The 17,726-nt window shown below is 33.8% G+C and overlaps 3 protein-coding genes across 4 annotated transcripts in view; 2 read left to right on the top strand and 1 right to left on the bottom strand.

The window, feature by feature from the left end:
- Positions 1–111: 111 nt before the first annotated feature.
- Positions 112–5,206, bottom strand: LOC135844712 (uncharacterized). 2 transcript variants are annotated; one of them, XM_065363031.1, is made up of 8 exons: positions 4,928–5,206; positions 4,758–4,862; positions 4,535–4,678; positions 4,079–4,245; positions 3,760–3,914; positions 3,428–3,600; positions 3,282–3,354; positions 112–3,195 (listed from the first exon to the last, which is right to left on the bottom strand). In XM_065363031.1, exon 8 carries the CDS (start codon positions 2,391–2,393, stop codon positions 1,056–1,058), a length of 1,338 nt encoding a protein of 445 aa, XP_065219103.1. In that variant the 5' UTR covers positions 2,394–3,195; positions 3,282–3,354; positions 3,428–3,600; positions 3,760–3,914; positions 4,079–4,245; positions 4,535–4,678; positions 4,758–4,862; positions 4,928–5,206; the 3' UTR covers positions 112–1,055. The 2 variants fall into 2 exon arrangements, with proteins under 2 accessions (XP_065219103.1, XP_065219104.1); XM_065363032.1 differs by lacking the exons at positions 4,758–4,862; positions 4,928–5,206 and having other exon boundaries at positions 4,535–4,742.
- A 17-nt stretch (positions 5,207–5,223) lies between these two features.
- mRpL46 (mitochondrial ribosomal protein L46) lies at positions 5,224–6,254 on the top strand. Its single transcript, XM_065363033.1, has one exon. The coding sequence runs from the start codon at positions 5,383–5,385 to the stop codon at positions 6,205–6,207; it is 825 nt and encodes a 274-aa protein (XP_065219105.1). The 5' UTR covers positions 5,224–5,382; the 3' UTR covers positions 6,208–6,254.
- A 115-nt stretch (positions 6,255–6,369) lies between these two features.
- Positions 6,370–17,726, top strand: part of tefu (Serine/threonine-protein kinase tefu) — a 65,873-nt gene continuing 54,516 nt past the window's right edge. The window contains exons 1-18 of the mRNA XM_065363028.1: positions 6,370–6,651; positions 6,744–6,896; positions 6,969–7,106; positions 7,181–7,292; positions 7,365–7,526; positions 7,602–7,737; positions 7,826–7,925; positions 8,001–8,108; positions 8,177–8,401; positions 8,478–8,644; positions 8,722–8,856; positions 8,928–9,032; positions 9,109–9,310; positions 9,392–9,659; positions 9,741–9,948; positions 10,023–10,249; positions 10,340–10,384; positions 10,467–10,568. Of these exons, the coding sequence (XP_065219100.1) occupies positions 6,834–6,896; positions 6,969–7,106; positions 7,181–7,292; positions 7,365–7,526; positions 7,602–7,737; positions 7,826–7,925; positions 8,001–8,108; positions 8,177–8,401; positions 8,478–8,644; positions 8,722–8,856; positions 8,928–9,032; positions 9,109–9,310; positions 9,392–9,659; positions 9,741–9,948; positions 10,023–10,249; positions 10,340–10,384; positions 10,467–10,568 (2,503 nt within the window). The 5' untranslated portion in view covers positions 6,370–6,651; positions 6,744–6,833. The remainder of the gene's footprint in view (positions 6,652–6,743; positions 6,897–6,968; positions 7,107–7,180; positions 7,293–7,364; positions 7,527–7,601; positions 7,738–7,825; positions 7,926–8,000; positions 8,109–8,176; positions 8,402–8,477; positions 8,645–8,721; positions 8,857–8,927; positions 9,033–9,108; positions 9,311–9,391; positions 9,660–9,740; positions 9,949–10,022; positions 10,250–10,339; positions 10,385–10,466; positions 10,569–17,726) is intronic.

The following is a 17,726-nucleotide window of genomic DNA, read 5'->3' as shown; positions in this document are numbered from 1 at the left end:
GTAAATTGATTGGAAATAGATGATTAATCAACTACACGATTATTTCTTAAATTATCAATGATTGAAAGAAATTATAGCCGTTGTATTATTGACATAGAAAAATGACCCTAGTGCACGTTTCTTATACTTAATATGTAAACGCATTTCCACATCATCATCACAATAACATTGACCATTGTTTCGGTTTTTGAAATAAATGATAAAATAACCAAATTGGGTGTATGAAAAAATAACGCCATTGATTTTTACAACAAAATGTAATAAATACCTTTATTCGTATAGTCATTTTATTCGAAAAATCTAAACAAGTTTTGACTTATCTGAAAGACAATTCGACGAAAAAGAAACGCACAAAATATACATATATAGGTACGGTAGGTAATTAGGTACAAATATTATAACTCTAAAAAATAACGATAACCAGGGTGTCTAACAAAATTTCAAAATGAAAAAGTAGGACTTTCAGCAGGTCATCTTTCGAGAACTTATGGAATTTTTTAAGGTCGGGGGGGGGGGGATGGGCACAATTTACATTCAAGTTTTTAGCCAAATTTTTGTAAAAAATGATGTCTTCAAACACCTTGTATGATTTCCTTCAAACAATGTAGACACCAAAAATCATCAAAACAGGAGAAATCCATTAAAAACCAACGACAAATTTTAAAATAATGAATGAGTATATGTACTTGTTACAATTAAGAAAAAATTAGAAATATTTCAAAAGAAAAACCACCAAATTTAGAAAAATAAAATTCAGAACGCTAAAAAAGCATTAGGGTATTTTTTTCTTCAAAAATTTTGGTCATAAATTTCCAAAAAAAAAAAAAAAAAAAAAAAAAAAATAGGTGAAAAAACTAGAAAAAAGTAACTTTTAATAACGAAATTTTTTTAGAAAGTAGGTAACCATAAGTTACTATTGGTAACTTAAGTAACTTGTTTACTTAAAAAAAGTGACCGAGTTCAATTCCTGCATAAAGGAGGCAATAAGTACCTAGGTACCTATATCGATCGTGATAAAATAAAAAACACAAAACACCTACTCAACATACCCAAGTCTAAATGAAATTAGTAATTTTGCCACCATGCCAACGCCTTTTGAATTTCGCTATTTCGTTGCTGTCTTCTTTAAAAAACCACTGCAGAATTATTTTCAACTGATCGTCGCCTCGGCTTCCCCTCAAAATAGTCTGGAAAATATCGATCTTCGGATGCCTGTAGATAATTTTCATTTTGAAATCTCTCGCTTTGGCTGGCGACTCGAAATACCACTTCAACAGCCGTTCCATACCATCGAAATTGTTAATATTGGCGGGTTTAAAGTTGCATCGCTTGATAGAATCGTGATACTTCTTAAAAATACAATCTTTCAACATATTGAGGAAAATCGGATCCAAGGACAACGAGCTTTTGAACTGTAGAACGGCATTCACGTCTCCGAAGTACCATAATAAAACATGTTGTAAGTACGATTCGTCGTTGTTACGCAGTAAAGTTTGCATCAGTTGACTAACATCGCCGACCACTTGCACCTTTAAGGATTCCTTATCCTGGTCTGAGGTGAGATTACGATCGATACAGTTTTGCATGGTATCCAAACGACCATTCAGCAAGAAATTCTTCAGTTTGGCGATTCCCTGAGATGACATTACCAATTCTCGTTTATATTGAACTACAGCATGCGGATACGGAGTTAAAAGTTGTTCGAGATAATTATTTAAACGATTCGAGTCATCCTCATCTGACGAATAAAAATTCAAGCAAGTTTTTCTGACGTTAGCCGAATTGTGGACGAGATTGATTTTAAATCGTGCTCGATCATCGGGGTCTGGCAGGCAAAATTGAAGCAATTCTTCGAGCTGTTGAAATTTACGGGTCGTAATTAATTTTTCGCACAATACGTTGAAGTTGAAAGTATCAGATTCCGCATTGTCCGCCATAAGGCTCGATTTAAACTCCTCCAATTCCGTAGCATCAGGTAGAAAAAATTGCAACAATCGATTCAATTCTTCAAATTTACTCTTCGTTATTAATTTTAAAAGGTAGGCGTTGAAAAATATTTTCGTTGTGATGGATTTTTTGATCATCGCGCTCGAATCGTGTAGCAGAACGAATATAAAATCGCTGCTTTCGCGCCATTTCCATACATCTAGTACAATTCTGGCGATATCGTAATTATCGGCACATATCGCGTGGGTTCTGAAATCCTCGCTCGCAGTGGTCCAAATCTCCCTTAAAACGAATTCTTTCACATTTGAGCTCAACAGTTCTCGAAATAAAGACAAAAACTGATCTTCGCTCATCAAATTCCGAGCTTCGAACCACGTCTGAAGAATATATCTCGTAAGGATACGAGGACGAGTGTAATTTACGATAATTTGCGCGGCTCGCTCCATATAAACGGTTACACGCTGCGTTTCATTCAATTTCAATAACACTGCTTTCTGGTAAACGGCGGCATGTTCGTCAATTAGTCGAATATGCTTCTCGTATTTGCTGATCGCAGTTCAGCTCATCAAAAAAATGCTGCTTGGCCGACCAATTATCGACTTTCTCGTGATGGAGCATGTATAATAATGTAGCGAGATCTCGATAGGAACCTATGATCTCGCGCAGTCTGTCCAATTCGTGTCTGTAGAAACAATACCAATAGAAAATCAGAGGATTTTCGTCGTGAGTCGCATATTTGAAAACGTTGCTCGAAAATAACCACGGCGGCATCTTATCCATTTCATCTTTCAAGCAATACACGCACGAGAATATCAATTTTTCGACATCGCTCAATCTCGACGACTTTACGATACTTCTGGCCGTTTGAACGCAGTCGATGGCGCCGTTAGGATACCACACAATGTGATACAGCAGATTATATGTAGATGAATTTATCGGATCCAGTTTTCAAAAACACAGTTCTATAGTGGTACGATACCCAAGCGGTTATTTCGTTGGCCATTTTACGAACGTATTGTTCAACTTGGTCGGTGATAGGCTTCTGAATAGGTAATTGGTCGATCAATGCGATTACGTTGCCGCGCAAAGTGCTCCATTGGGTGCTACTTTTCGTCCACCTTTCTTTCACCTCCGATAATTGTTCGGAAACGTTGACGTGATTCCATAAACTGGCCGCGACCGCAACAGAAGCTATATCCACTAATTTGGAAACGTTGGTTAGAATTGTCGGATTTATTGTGACGAATTCTGTTGAAAAATTAACACGTCAATGACTATAGGACTACTATAAGAGGCATTAAAAACGAATATCGATTTCAAATGAGCGATCTTACCATAAGGGCCTTCGGTTCTGCGCCTTTTGCACTCGAAATCTTCGTCACCACTCATTGTACTATAGGTACCTACCTATAAACGTGAACGTCAATTATATGAGATCATACAGGAAAATGGAGAAAATGCATACTTAAGTAATACTTACAAATATGTATAAAATTCAAGTAGGTAGGGTGGTTCGTCGTCGTTGAAAAGGCAACGGAGATTCCTTTCGTGCGTCAATTTTTTTCAAAATAACTGGCCTTCTCGTAGGAAAATACAAATAGTAGGTACTATACTGATATTAGTAGAGCGAGTATTGGATTTCTTCGACACAATCTGAAATTCACACGAAGACAATTTGTAAGTCGTTAGTTCACATTTCTCAGCAAATATTATATACACTCGATAGATGAGAAAAAATTACGTCTACAAAGTTCATAAACGAAGTAAGAAAGTGAAATTTATTCAAAAGAGATGAACTTTAACGCTACCTACCTAGGAAAAATCTGATTGTGGTTCGCTATCGTTGAAAAGACAACGGAGATTCCTTTTCTGCGTCAATTATCTTCAAAATAACCGGCTACCTCGTAGGAAAATACGAATAGTAGGTACTATACTAATATTAGTCGAGCAAGTATTGGAATACACACCTGAAATTCACACGAATACAATTTGTTATTCATTGGTTTACATTTCACAGCAAATAAGTATTACACACGTACTCGATAGATGAGAAATAATTACTTCTAAAATTTTATAAACGAAATGAGAAAGTGAAATTTATTCAAAAGAGGTGAATTTCAACGCTAGGTACCTAGTAAATATCTGATTGCGGTTCGTTGTCGTTGAAAAGGCAGCAGAGATTCCTTTCCTGCATCAATTTTCTTCAAAATAACCGGCCATCTCGTAGAAAAACACGAATAGTAAGTAGTATTGATATTAGTTGAGCAAGTATTGGATTTCTTCGACACAACCTGAAGGCTGAAATTCACACGAAGACAATTTGTAAGTCAGAGGTATTAGTTCACATTTCACAGCAAATATTACACTCGACAGATGAGAAACAATTATGTCTACAAATTCTACGAACGAAGTTAGAACGTAAAATTCATCCAAAAGAGAAACCTGACGTGCTTCGATAGATGTTTTGCTTCACTACTGAGTGCTCATGTACTAACACTTGAATTTATAATTGAACTTTCATAGGTAGGCTGTACATCCAAGATGTTACACAATGAAGACGAATTCTACCTTTAACAGAAGATATTACCTCTTACAGTGTTTCCAGAGCTTGTCAAGCAGTTATATCGAATTCAAGCTTAAATCTTCGAGCTCCGTACTAGACTACAATGGCGATGGCAGGATTCAGGATTTACAACTTAATTAAACGACCAGTAAACCATTCGAAGTCGAACTTCATGAAAGTGAAAACAGAGCAAACAATTTAGAACAAACACACCATTGAATCTACACAAATTAAGAATAATGACCACCTGGAATTATTATTTTCACCTGTGAACGTGACAGAAAGAATTCAATTCAAAAATATTCAAAACGGCGTCGTTTTTTCAAACCATTCGAAGTCGAACTTCATGAAACTGAAAACAGAGCAAGCAATTTAGAACAAACACACCATTGAATCTACATTAAGAATACTGCTTACTTGAAATAATTATTTTTAAACCTTCAGACGTGACAGAAAGATGAATTCAATTCAAAAATATTATTCAAAACGGCGTCGTTTTTATTGCACTTTTGCTCGAATTATGGGACATTGGTACATGAACCTGTTAGAACTGATGCCATGCAGTCTGCATTCGACTCGTGCATTTGTTTGGTTTTGGATAAGTACCTACTTTCTTCGCAGTCGTTGTGGAGCGCTAGTTATCTTCTTCCGGCTCTTCCGCAAAAATACTTCTTGGTAATTACCAACTCGAAGGTCGGTAAAATGGGTAAAAGTCGGTAAACTGACAACAGGAACATTGTTATCAGTTTTGAGTTTTCATTATTTTTAAATCACTCTAATTTGAATAATATTCATCGCGTTCGGTTGAAATTCGAACTCTCGAACCGTATTATGATCATTATTGCTTGAATTGAATCAACTACGTCGAAGTCATGTTCTGCCGTAAACCCGTTTTCCTGAACGTGATCCTGAAGACCATCAAACCGGTACGAAACTCCAGCAACCTAGTCAACGAAACGAAAGAAAAATGGGAAATATTCTGCGGCGTTTGCTTAGAACGTAAACCAACAATTAGCAGACCACTGAACAAATTAGAAACATCATTCTCCAAAATGCTGCAGGAACTGGAACTAGAAAACAGTGTGAAATCCGAGCACGAATTACGACACGAAGGTGATGTAAAAAGAGCCGACGATATAGCCAAGAATAGACTGTCGGTCGAAGATTTGGAAAAAAACACCGGTCAAACGGCGTTGGAATTCGAAGACTCGTGTAGAAAAGAACTAGCTCAATTCACTCCAGCCTCCAGAATAACCGAAGCTGATGAAAAGAACGATGTGAAATCCACCGAAAGGAAACTAGATCAGCATTTGTTGTACATCGTTAACGTTAAACTGGGCAAAGAACCGGTATGGATTTTACCTCAAGATATCGTTAAAGAAGATGAAAATTTAAAAACCGCTGCCGAAAGAATATTATCGGAGAAGTTTGGTGCTGGTGTCAAAGCCAAGTTCTTGGGGAATGCTCCTTGCGGTTTTTATAAATACAAGTACCCGAAGGTTATTCAAGAGAAAGAGAATGCCACCGGAGCGAAGGTTTTTTTCATGAAAGCTTTGTATTTAGGAGGAAGTGTCGATAAAAATATTGATAATTATAATTGGGCGACCAGAAATGAACTTCCGGATAAATTCGTTGATAAATATTATAACGCTGTTCATAGTTTTCTAATCGATGACGAACCTGTAGATTTATCGTAATAGTGTATTATTTTGTTAAATAAATTTGATAATGTTTTAGAAGGTTATTGTTTGATTTATTTTTCGTATTTAGCGATGAAGAAATGAATTTAGACGAAGAAAAAGAAACTGCAGATTGTAAAAAGTTGAAAAATCTTCGAAAAGGAAAATGTCGTCTTGTAACTTTTTCAGTTTTAGTAATTGGCAACATTGAAATTCATCACGTGTGTTTTTCAAACATCCTCTGATAGCGGGAAAAATTCATTTCATTTTTTTCGTTTTGTGAGACGTATTTCTATTATTTTAATAATTTTGTATCAGTTTTTCAATTAAAGTAACGAAAATATCAACCTTCGAGTTGTGAATACTTCGTATCACTCTATTATTGATCCGGTAATGCGATTTACAAAATGGCGAACGGTGATTTCTGTTGATCACGGTTCATCTACGTAGTTTCCAAAAACCGTACGTATTTATCTTGTAATATCGATAATTTCATCAAATATTGCTCTTATTTTCTATAATCACGACCTAAGAAACATAATTATCAATTACAGATGTGATCTGTCCCCATATCTTGAAACGTTGAAACCGGTGGATTCGTACATAGCTTCTTTCGACACCGGTTCGATTACTCAATTTTAAACATGGAATTGGAATTAGAGGACGCTTTGAGAAACATTCAATCAACCACAATAATGGGTAGAAAGGTAAGCTTTTCGTGTTTAAGGAGCTAAATTGTATTCGAAATTCGTACCATAACTTCTCTCATTCGTTCGTAGAAAGGAATAGACAGCTTGAAGGAGTGTCTACTACAAGAAAACGCTATCAAATTCATTAACCTACGTTCTACGCAGACAGAACACTCGTCGTTGAGTTGGAATTACATTTTTGATGCCTGTCATATACTTACACTTCAGGTATTATCGTTTATCGTTGAAAAATATATCGACGAAGTGAATCTGTCGACATAAACGATGTATTATGATTCCAGGCAGTCGACAAATTAATCAAAGATGGCCCTATCAAAAGTCATGCCGCTAATCAGACTAACATCAAGGCATGTGCTTCGTTATTAATGATGGTCGCTTCTAATGCTAACTCGAGTACGTAGAGCTGACTTTTTAATCGTTGGTTTTCCATTTCTCATCTTTCATGGAATGATGTAAATATTGCAGGTGATCAAAACTTGGATAGCAAGAAAGTGATTGAAGCATCGATGACAGTCTTAGAAAACTCGAATTATAGAAATAATATCGGTGAAAGGTATATTAAAATACTTAACGAGTTAATCCTGCCGTATCGAAAGTCCTGGGGTCAAATCAAAGCGAAATGGAACGGTAATTTGTATTTTTTTATTGTTCGATTCTCCAATTCATTGGCTAAAATTGTCTATGGATTTTTTTTGTTGTCAGAATTATACTCAGTTTCTTTCAAACTTCTCAAATCTCCGGTACCTGGTTATAAAACTTTTGATGTGATATCAATGCTCGATAAGACTATCAAGTATGGCTGTGAACATTCGCAAGTACTGTTGAATGTTAAAAAGAAGTACGTATCTTGTACGAAGAATAATTTGAAAAAATTTGTTCGTTTGTATTTTGCTTACGATGTTGATAAACGTACGTATTTTTTACAGTATTTTTAGCTTGATGAAAACCGTAATGAAAAATGCCTTCAAAGAGAACGACAATAATCAGTTGAAAGTACTCGCTCTGCTGGTCACTGTTTGTCAAAAAGTCAGTAGATTGTTACTCGATATACGTTCTGTACTCTCGTATGTGTTCCTTAATCCTCAATATATTGTATTTTAGTTACAAAAAGAATGCAGAATGGCAGTCTGTAAATTCGGCGAAGAAGTTCTAGAGCAAGACAGTGTGTTAACAATGTATCCCAAAAACTCAGGCATGACTGAAAAAAAAGTACGTCTATGGAAGAAATATTCATCTAATTGGTCGACGATTATTCTATCTTGATTTTTAAATTTCAGAGACTGATCTGTGATTTTTTACTCATTATCGTCGAAGCTCATTATCCGAACGGAGTTGATGCAAGTTCTCCTGCAGCGTACGCAGATAATGGAGAATTATGGAAGAAACAGTTACAAAAAATGAACGCTTTTGCAGTAAATGAAATCAATGCTATATCGAAGTACGATAAATCAGGCTCGATGTGTTCTAGCTTTTTGAACTTGATAGTTCACATTTACAAACAGGTATTATTTCTGAATTTTTTTGGATCGATTCTGAACGAGCTGAAAAAAAAATGTAATTTGTATTTTCTTCGAACAGAGTATGTCGTCTGGTTATAATTCGATGGATGTAACGATGCCGACGATTCTATTGAACGAAAGTATGCTAGATGCTGGTTCGAGTAAACGAATGCGAATAACTGTCGGATTCCCTGACTTGTTAGATCGGTTAGGCGATATAAATAAGCTCAGCGATAAGTGGCCATGGTATGTTTAAGTCTTGGACTATGTCTAATTGAGTGGTTTCTCGAAGTAAACTGATTATTGGTACGAATTGTTCGTAGGTTGATTATTTTACACAAGTTGCTCTCCACGTATCCGGCTCTTGTGAAGGAAAACGATTACACGATGTTGTTGGATAGCGTTTCGAAATGTTTATCAGCTTCCAAAGATTCTCTAGTCACTGATTACTTATGCAAGTGAGTTGTTTTCTTATTATATCGAATAGACTGTTTCGAAGTAGATGTTACGAAATGAATTAAATTTCCAGATGCTGTATCGAACTGATCAATATTAGAAGAACATTGAATCTAGATGAAAGTTGTATCTCTACGGAAGACGCTACTGTAGAATCAATTTGGCAATCGGTGCTAAGGTGAGACATTCTGACTTGAGTAAAGTGTTTTGAATTACACACTTGGTCTAAGGTTTAACGTTTCATGTATTTTCAGTACGATCGGATTGAATCAGAATATGGAGTGCAGTCATAGCTTAGTTCAGCAAATGTTGAATTATTTATGGAAACCGTCAAGAGGCGAAAGTGTTCTAAAATTGTATTTATCGCACGTGATTCGATTATCCAACTGTAGTCTTACCACTCTGTACTGTCTGAGGAAACGTATTTCTTTTCCCGATACTTTGCTCGAGATTAAGGTGCTCGAGAGTATTAATTAAAATCAGATCAGTTTTTTTTTCACGAAATAGATATTATTTATTAAAGATGTGACGTTTTAGGTTTGGTCATCGCTGATAGAATGGATGTTTACCAAAGATAGCAGGGATTATGTCGTATCGAGCGCTGATTTGCATTTATATGGGCATATCTTGGTGTTGATATGTTTGAAAAATAACGTCAAGAATAACTACATCGAAGTTGAACCTTTACGAATTGACACAAGACGAAGTTCGAGTACGCTGTCTGCGGCTGATGTTTTTACTTTCATGTCTTGCGAGTCGGAGATCATTTTCCAATCTGATTTGTCTGAGAAAAACCCCTCCGAAGGTAAATTATGAAAATATCTCTTTATTATTTAGTTTATTTGAAATTTTGTTACCTAATTGCTTGATGGATTTTTGTTCGCAGAAACCCAGAATCGCCTAAGCTGTGTACTGAACGTTGAAGCTTCAGATAAACTAGTAGATTCGCTAGAAAATGAAGGCGTGCGTTTGCTCGAAAAATATTCCAATTTTTACTACGCTATAGAAGCTTTTAAACATCTGAGCAGATTTAATGTTTTATTGTTGCAAGTTCAAAAATTCTTCACGTATTATGGCGTTCGACTTAATACGAGGTAATCTAGCGTTTGAATGATTTTTTTCTTAAGGTTTAGTCAGCTTGTATAATTTGTGAAATGTCTGTTTGCAGTTTGGAAACCCTTTCGCATAAATTATCTGACGAACTGGTTATAATAATTGATAAGATATCCGCCTCAATTGGAGATTACAACGGAGTAGAATTTCTCGCTATGTTGTCGCAATTTTTCAAAGAGTTGGGAACGTTGCCCAAGATCGTTGTGGAGTCTGTTTTAGTCAAGTATTTCCAATCGTTGAGTAATATTTTCAAAATTATTGAATGCGGTCCTCGTGAAATAGGTGAGAAAGCTTGTTGATTGTAAGGAATTACTTCGAGATCGTATTGAGGGGTTTTTTATTGTTATTTTATTTTTTTGTGTGTGTGTTTAGGCAATCAAGATGACGTTGATATGGAAGAAAAGATTACCAATACTGGTAGTTATTGAATTAGGCCTATTTTCAAACTTTTGATGGCATTTGATTGATATTTCTGTATAATTTTTTTTCTCTGTCACAGAAGTTTCCACATCATCACTGTTCGATTCCGAAATGCTCTCTTATGATGACCAATTGAAAGTAGAAGCTTGCAAAGTCCTCATGTATTATTCTTATAACCATGGTACCTATTGTTTCTTGTACTGTTGATATGTTGACCATTTTAATGATATTTTCAACTGAGTTTTGGCTTCGAATTCGACAATTTTGGTTAAAATTTGTTTCCAAATGTTGAATAGCTCTGGTTGAATTTACGTAAAAACACTTGTACCTTGTCTAGGGTGTTTAACGGTCCTGCTTATCGTATTTTTTCTGTTTTTTTGCTGTCTCCTGCTCTCTTTTTTTGCCAAATTTACAAAACCGAAAAGATTTTTTTTTGTTTTTTGAAAGTCAGTTTTGGAATTTTTCATTTATTCACTTTTTCTTCTGAAATTTTGATTCTTGTTCATTTATAGGCAGTATTTTTTGAAAAAAAATCAACACCTCCCTCTCCCCTCCTCTGCAAATTAAAACTTGAAAAGTTTGATGTTTTGATCTTACTTACAAAAAAGTGACACTTTTCTCATTTTTAAATCAAAGTTGACAGTTTTCCATTCACCTCTTTTTTGTTTTGAAATTTTAAATTTTTTCTGATTTCTTATGCTAAAAAAATTTGACTTGAACGAATTCTCCCATCCCCCTTCCTCCTACTCCTCTCCCCCCCTCCACATATGGCATTGAAACATTTGAAAAAGTTGGATTTCCAGAGTCATGGTTTTTCGTTTAACTTGCCAAAAAAAAGTGCCGCTTTCACCATTTTTTTTAATCACACTTTTTAAATTTTTTCATTTATTCGTTTTTTTTAAATTTTGAATTTCTCTTTCATTTTTATCCATAGTTCTTTTTGGAAAAAGGAAACAAAGAGATCATCAAATTTCAACCTCACCCAACCCCCTCCCCTCTCATTAAACATTTTGAAGAAATTTCATCTCGAAAGTTTTGCTTTTTTGCCAAGATTGCAAAAAGGATTGTCCTTTGTCGAAGTTTCAACAAAGCCTACATTTTTCCATTTTTTTCAAAATGTATTGCAAGTGTTTATCAATTTCTTGCTTCTTTCATTTTTTCTATTTAAATTAACCCCCCCCCTAATAATAAGTAACGAGCTTGGGTTACCATTATTGAAACGTTCGTTGCAAGTTTTATTTATCAACTGACAAGATAACAAAAAATACAAACTCAAGAATCGAACCAAAACAAAGATTGCCAAGTGGCCAACAATTTGCGTATTTTGCGACGTTCGCGACATTCCCGGACGAAAGAAAAAAAAAATATAAAAGAAATAATAAACGAAAATTAAATTTAAAAAATAATAATACATAAAAATAAAATTTCGCGACGTTCGCGACTTAATTTATTTCAATGGGATATAGTTTATTAATTGGTCTAACAACTTTAACATTATTTTCAAATTCGACTTTAGCAGATCTTATTAGATTATCTGCACTTTTGAAGACTTCGACGATTTTCCCTATTTTCCAAGATCCTCTTGGAGTATACTTTTCGCTTTCAACAAGAACAATGTCTCCAACTTTCGGAATCGAATCGACGTCATTTTTTCTTTTCTTTTCACAGTTGTTTCTCTCACGAAGACTCGTTAGGTATTGACATTTCCATCGGTTCCAGAATTCATCCAAAATAGCATTCGACTTTTTCCATAAATCGACTAAATTAACATTTTTACAATTTTTTAAATCGGGAATATAACTAAATTTCAAGTTTAATAAATCATTCGGCGTCAAAACATTGCGATCACTTTCACCGACATATACAATTGGGCGCGAATTTAAAACTGACATAGTTTCATACAACATTGTACGTAATTGATTACTCGATAATTTACTGTTAAATATAGTTTTCTTTAAACATGATTTAACCTGGGAAATAAGTCTTTCATAAAATCCGCCTTGCCAGGGTGCGTATTCTGGCAAAAGTTTCCATTCTATTTTACTACTTTTACAAAAATCAATCACATTTTGATCGGAAATAATATTTTCCCACGATTTTTCGAATAAAGTTTTAGTCAATTTAAATTGAGGCGCGTTATCACTAACAATCAGATTCGGTAAAGTACGAATAGCGATAAAATTTCTAAAAGCGAGTAAAAATTCCGATGTTGTCATATCATGTAGTAATTCTAAGTGTATTGCGCGAGTAACCATACAGGTAAAAATGCAAACAAATACCTTCTTTTGAATATGTCCATCATAAACATATAAATGACCAAAAGTATCAATACCAGAACAGGAAAATGGTGAACTTTTGGTGACTCGACATTTCGGTAATGGCGGCATCGGAGGGTATTGATAACTACCACCATCGTAAAATTTACAATTTTTACACCTTTTCAAAACTTTGTAAACAGTACTTCTGCCCTTTGGTATCCAATACCGTTTTCGAATTTCGTTCAAGGTATGCTGAACACCGACGTGGTAATTTTCTTGGTGAACTTTTTCGATTACCAATTGAGTAAAATATTCTTTTTCAGGAAGCAGTATTGGATATTTTTGACCATCATCAAGATCAGAATTGATTAAACGACCATAGCATCTTAAAACATTTTCTTCGTCTAATTTTACTCCCAATTGATTCTGCAAACGTTTCGGTTTTTTACTTTGAACTTCATCAGGATAATTTTTTGCTTGCACATAACGAATCCAATCAAAAAGGACTTTGGTTGTTTGTTGCGTTATATTAGAAGGGTTGACATTTTTTACGTAACTCAGCGTAGCGTCTAATAAATCATCAAGCGAACCAAAGGAATTACAATCAATACCAAAAGGCGACTTTAAGACAGGAGTAGTCACTAGCAACGCAGGTTCGAAGTCAGGTTCGACGAATTTTGGAAAACTTTCTGCTTTGGGCCACTCCTTTTCATCCATAACCAACCATTTTGGACCATTCCACCAAAGTGAAGATAACTCTTTTACTTCGCATCCACGAGTTGCAACATCAGCCGGATTATCAATTGAAGGAACGTACCGATACATGAACGATTTATCTATTTTTCGAACTATTTTTTCAACAAATTTTGGTAATAATTTTTTCGAGTACAGCCATGATAAAGCACATTTAGAATCGGACCAAATGACACGTTTTGAAATTGTAACAAAATTATTAAGTTGTTCATTAATAAATTTCATAACTCTATTACCAATAAATATAGCTAAAAGTTCAAGTTTAGGTATAGTAATATTATTTTTAGGAGCGATTTTCGATTTAGCAAAAATTAAACGAGTAATATTATCGACTTTTAAGTAAATTACAGCAGCATAAGCTTTAGAAGACGCATCCACGAAACAATGTAATTCGATTTCACGATTATTAACATTTGTACCAAAGAAACGATTAATTCTAAACGAATCGATACTTTCAAGAATATGTGACAGTTTTAACCACGAATCTCTCTCTTTGTTACATAGTTCCTCATCCCAATCGATTTTAATCATCCAAAGATGTTTGATAAATAGCTTAGCTAATAATAATACCGGCGTTAAAAATCCTAACGGATCGAAAATACTAGCGACGACTCTAATAACTTCACGTTTGGTAATTACTGAAGACATTTCGTTTAATTTATTTTTGATTTTAAGATCATCTTTTTCAGAATCCCAAATTAAACCAAGAACCGAAATAACGGATTTAGATTCCCTATCTTTAGGATCAATTTTTTCTCGTAATTCTTTAGAATTAGTTTGCCAATTCCTTAAATTCATTGAAGCGTCATAAAAAATTGTTTTAGTCTTATTATACAAATCGAGACTTTTGTTAATATCATTAATACTCAGAACCATATTATCAACGTAGAAACTTTTTAACAAAATAAAAATGAAATCATAATCATAATTATTCAGATGGTGATAAATTATCAAACTCAGTAGAGAAGGACTCGAAATTACTCCAAATATAACCGCTGTAAAACGATAAATTACTAAATTATCTAATGAAAATGGTTTCTTAATATCTTTTAACCATACAAAACGAACACAATCGCGATCTTTTAAATTTAAACCGATCTGCAAAAATGCCTTTTCTATATCTGCGACGATCGCATACTGACATAACATAAAACGAATTAATAACCCGCAAATATCTTCAAGTAATACACGACCACGATACATACATTCATTTAAACTTCGATCATTTCGAGTAATTTTAGCGGAACCGTTATAAACAATGCGTAAAGACGTACTTTTACCTGGTGTAATTACTTCATGGTGAGGTAGGTAGTGAACAAGTTCTGCTTTTTTATCCATAGATTCATTTACTTTTTCGATCACTCCTTTTTCTTCTTGCGATTTCATGATTTTGTCGTATTCAACAAGCAAGTTTTCGTTCTTGGAAAATTTTTTCATCTGAGATTTCAGACAGCCCAACGCCAATCCATAATTCGATTTGAGATTTGGTGGATATTCTATCCACGGCCAGCTAACGTAATATTTATTATCAACATATTTAATATTTTCATAAAAATTTTTTACCGCTATATCGTCATCAGTATTCTCAATAGGTTCTTTAATACCAATGGAATCCAATTCCCATAATTTTTCAACCATTTGTATTTCTGAAAACATTACCGCAGTTTCTTGTCGTTTTTCCATTCGACCTATCTTGAACCATCCGAACTTCGAATTCAAAAGCGAGGTATTTTCATCGATCATTACTTTCTCCATGATAATAAAATCGAACATGTAATCATTACCAATCAATAATTCTGGCGTCAAATTTTCATCGAATTCAGCGAGCTTGAAATTTTTAAACCTAGAATTCAACTCAACATTTGGCATATTCAATTTATTAATAATTTTCGGTATCGTATTCGCTGTAATTTTTACACGTTCATTATCCTTGGTAATTACATCCAATCTTACAACCTTTGATGAGATTTCCTTCGGCAATTCGTTACAAATTGTAGAAATTCTCAGCGTCTCGTAGCTCAGAGGTTTCAAATTCAATTGATTCGCTAAACGATTAGTGATATACGATCGACGAGAACCACAGTCTAATATTGTATTTACTCTTTCAGTAAATTTATTATTACTCACGTTCACCGTAGCTGTAAGTAGATTACCCTCTTCTTCCTTCGTCAAAAGATTTTCAGTTGTCGTTTTGGATTCGTTCACAGGTTCGGATTTTTCTTTTTGGAAAAGCTTGAAACAGATACTTCGATGATGACTTTTCCGTTTTTTACAATACACGCAAGGTTTATCTATAGGACAATCTTTAACTACATGATCTGGACTCATACAAACAAAACAAGAACCGATTAATTTTTTCTTCCTTTCCTCCTGAGTTTTAAAATTCTCACATTCGTCTGAATAATGATTCTTACCGCAATAGAAACATTTTTTCGATTTACCTTTATTATTATAAGTTAATAAATTTTCAGTAGTATTTCTAGTTTTATCATCTTTAAAATTACGCTGATTTTTAGGATTGAAGCCGTTTTCATTTGGATTACTATTAAAATTATAGTCTTCTCTTCTTTCGATTAAATTACCAATTTTTTCGCGTAAAACTTTCAAAGACCTTTCTTTAGAATCGATATTAGCTTGTATTATAAAATCAAAAGGAAATTTTTTCATAACTGTAGAATACAAAATTGTATTTTTATCGATTTCTTCGTTTAACGCTTCAAGACACCTCAAATTTGTCTCTAAAGTCTCGTAAGTTTTCTTTAAATTACCAGTCCAATTATTTGATTTAGGTAAATTATTTATCGTATTATAAATCAACTGAATAGTTCGTTTTTCATTTCCGTATTTTTCTTTTAATTTATTACACGCGATCTCGTAATTATCTTCGCTTATAGGAATACCTTTTAAATCGTTTTCAGCTTCTCCAATTAACAAATTTTTTAAATGTTTAAATTTATCTTCAGGTTTTAAATCAGATTCGTGAATAGAAGCAAACGAAGACCAAAATTCTTTAAAATTTAGCATATTACCATCATACTTTTTAATATCCAGTTTTGGAATTTTAATCGACCTAGAACCAGATTCGGAGTTATTAGAAATACTAGAGACTTGACGCTCAACTTTTTTCGTTTTAGAAAGAAACTTTTCAATCGTTATTTTAATTAGAACATAATCATCTTCGAACTTTTCAATAAATTCGTCAATGTTTACTTCTACCTCATCAAATTCGTTAATTAAATTGTTATAGTTTTTATAGTAGTCTTCAGTGAGACCTAACTTTACCTTCAGTTCAGACTCGTCAGTATTATTTTCATTTAAATTGTTAACATAATTTAACATTCGAGTCAAAGCTCCGCGAAGTCTAGCTTTACGAGACGTCAATATTTTCACTTTTTCCTCCGTCATAATAACGAAAATCAAAAAAATTAGTAACTTGTTAACAAGTAACATTTACGTTTCGCGAATTACAAAATAAATACATACGATTCTGCTACCATAATAATAAGTAACGAGCTTGGGTTACCATTATTGAAACGTTCGTTGCAAGTTTTATTTATCAACTGACAAGATAACAAAAAATACAAACTCAAGAATCGAACCAAAACAAAGATTGCCAAGTGGCCAACAATTTGCGTATTTTGCGACGTTCGCGACACCCCCCCCCCATTAGAAAATTTTCAAGTCAAAGTTCTATTTTTTCCCGAATTTTTTCAAGATTCCTGTTTTTTGTCATGCTTGCAAGATAGTTTTTGTTTTTCTGACAAAATGGTGAAAAAAATCCTTCATTCTCCTTCTCTTTTCTTTCCTTACCTTTTGAAATGTTTTTAAAACTCTCCAGTTGAAAGACTTGCTTTTTTCATTTTTTTTATCCATCAAAATTTTCGATTTATTAATTTTTTTTTAATTCTTTTTTTTCCACATTTTTTCGAGTTCTTTTTAAAAATAGAAAAATGTTGGCTTGAATAGATCTTTTGCCCTCATTTCTCTCTAAACAGTTGAAGAATTAGCCCATTTTTGTAATTGAAAAGATTTCTTCAGACCTCCATTTTTACTATTTTTTTCTCAATCGTGCTTTAAAAATTTTTTTTTCAAAATTCTCATTTTTTCTAGTTTTTTTTTAAAACAAAAACATTTTGGCTTTGCACTTTACAGTCCTCCTCCTAATTGGAACATTGAAAAAGTTCGTGTGGAAGATTTGCATTCGATTTCTTCTTTTTTTTCTCTGCAAAACTGACATTTTCCAAATTATTTATTCTCTTCTTTCGGAATTTTGGATTTTTTTCTAATCCTCTTAAAAAATGGGAATTTTGTTGACTTATTCAGTAGAT

The sequence above is a fragment of the Planococcus citri genome, chromosome 4 (assembly GCF_950023065.1).
Source record: "Planococcus citri chromosome 4, ihPlaCitr1.1, whole genome shotgun sequence".
Lineage (NCBI taxonomy): Eukaryota > Metazoa > Arthropoda > Insecta > Hemiptera > Pseudococcidae > Planococcus > Planococcus citri.
The sequence above is the reverse complement of the archived record's forward strand: the minus strand, read 5'-3'. Positions and strand labels throughout refer to the sequence as shown.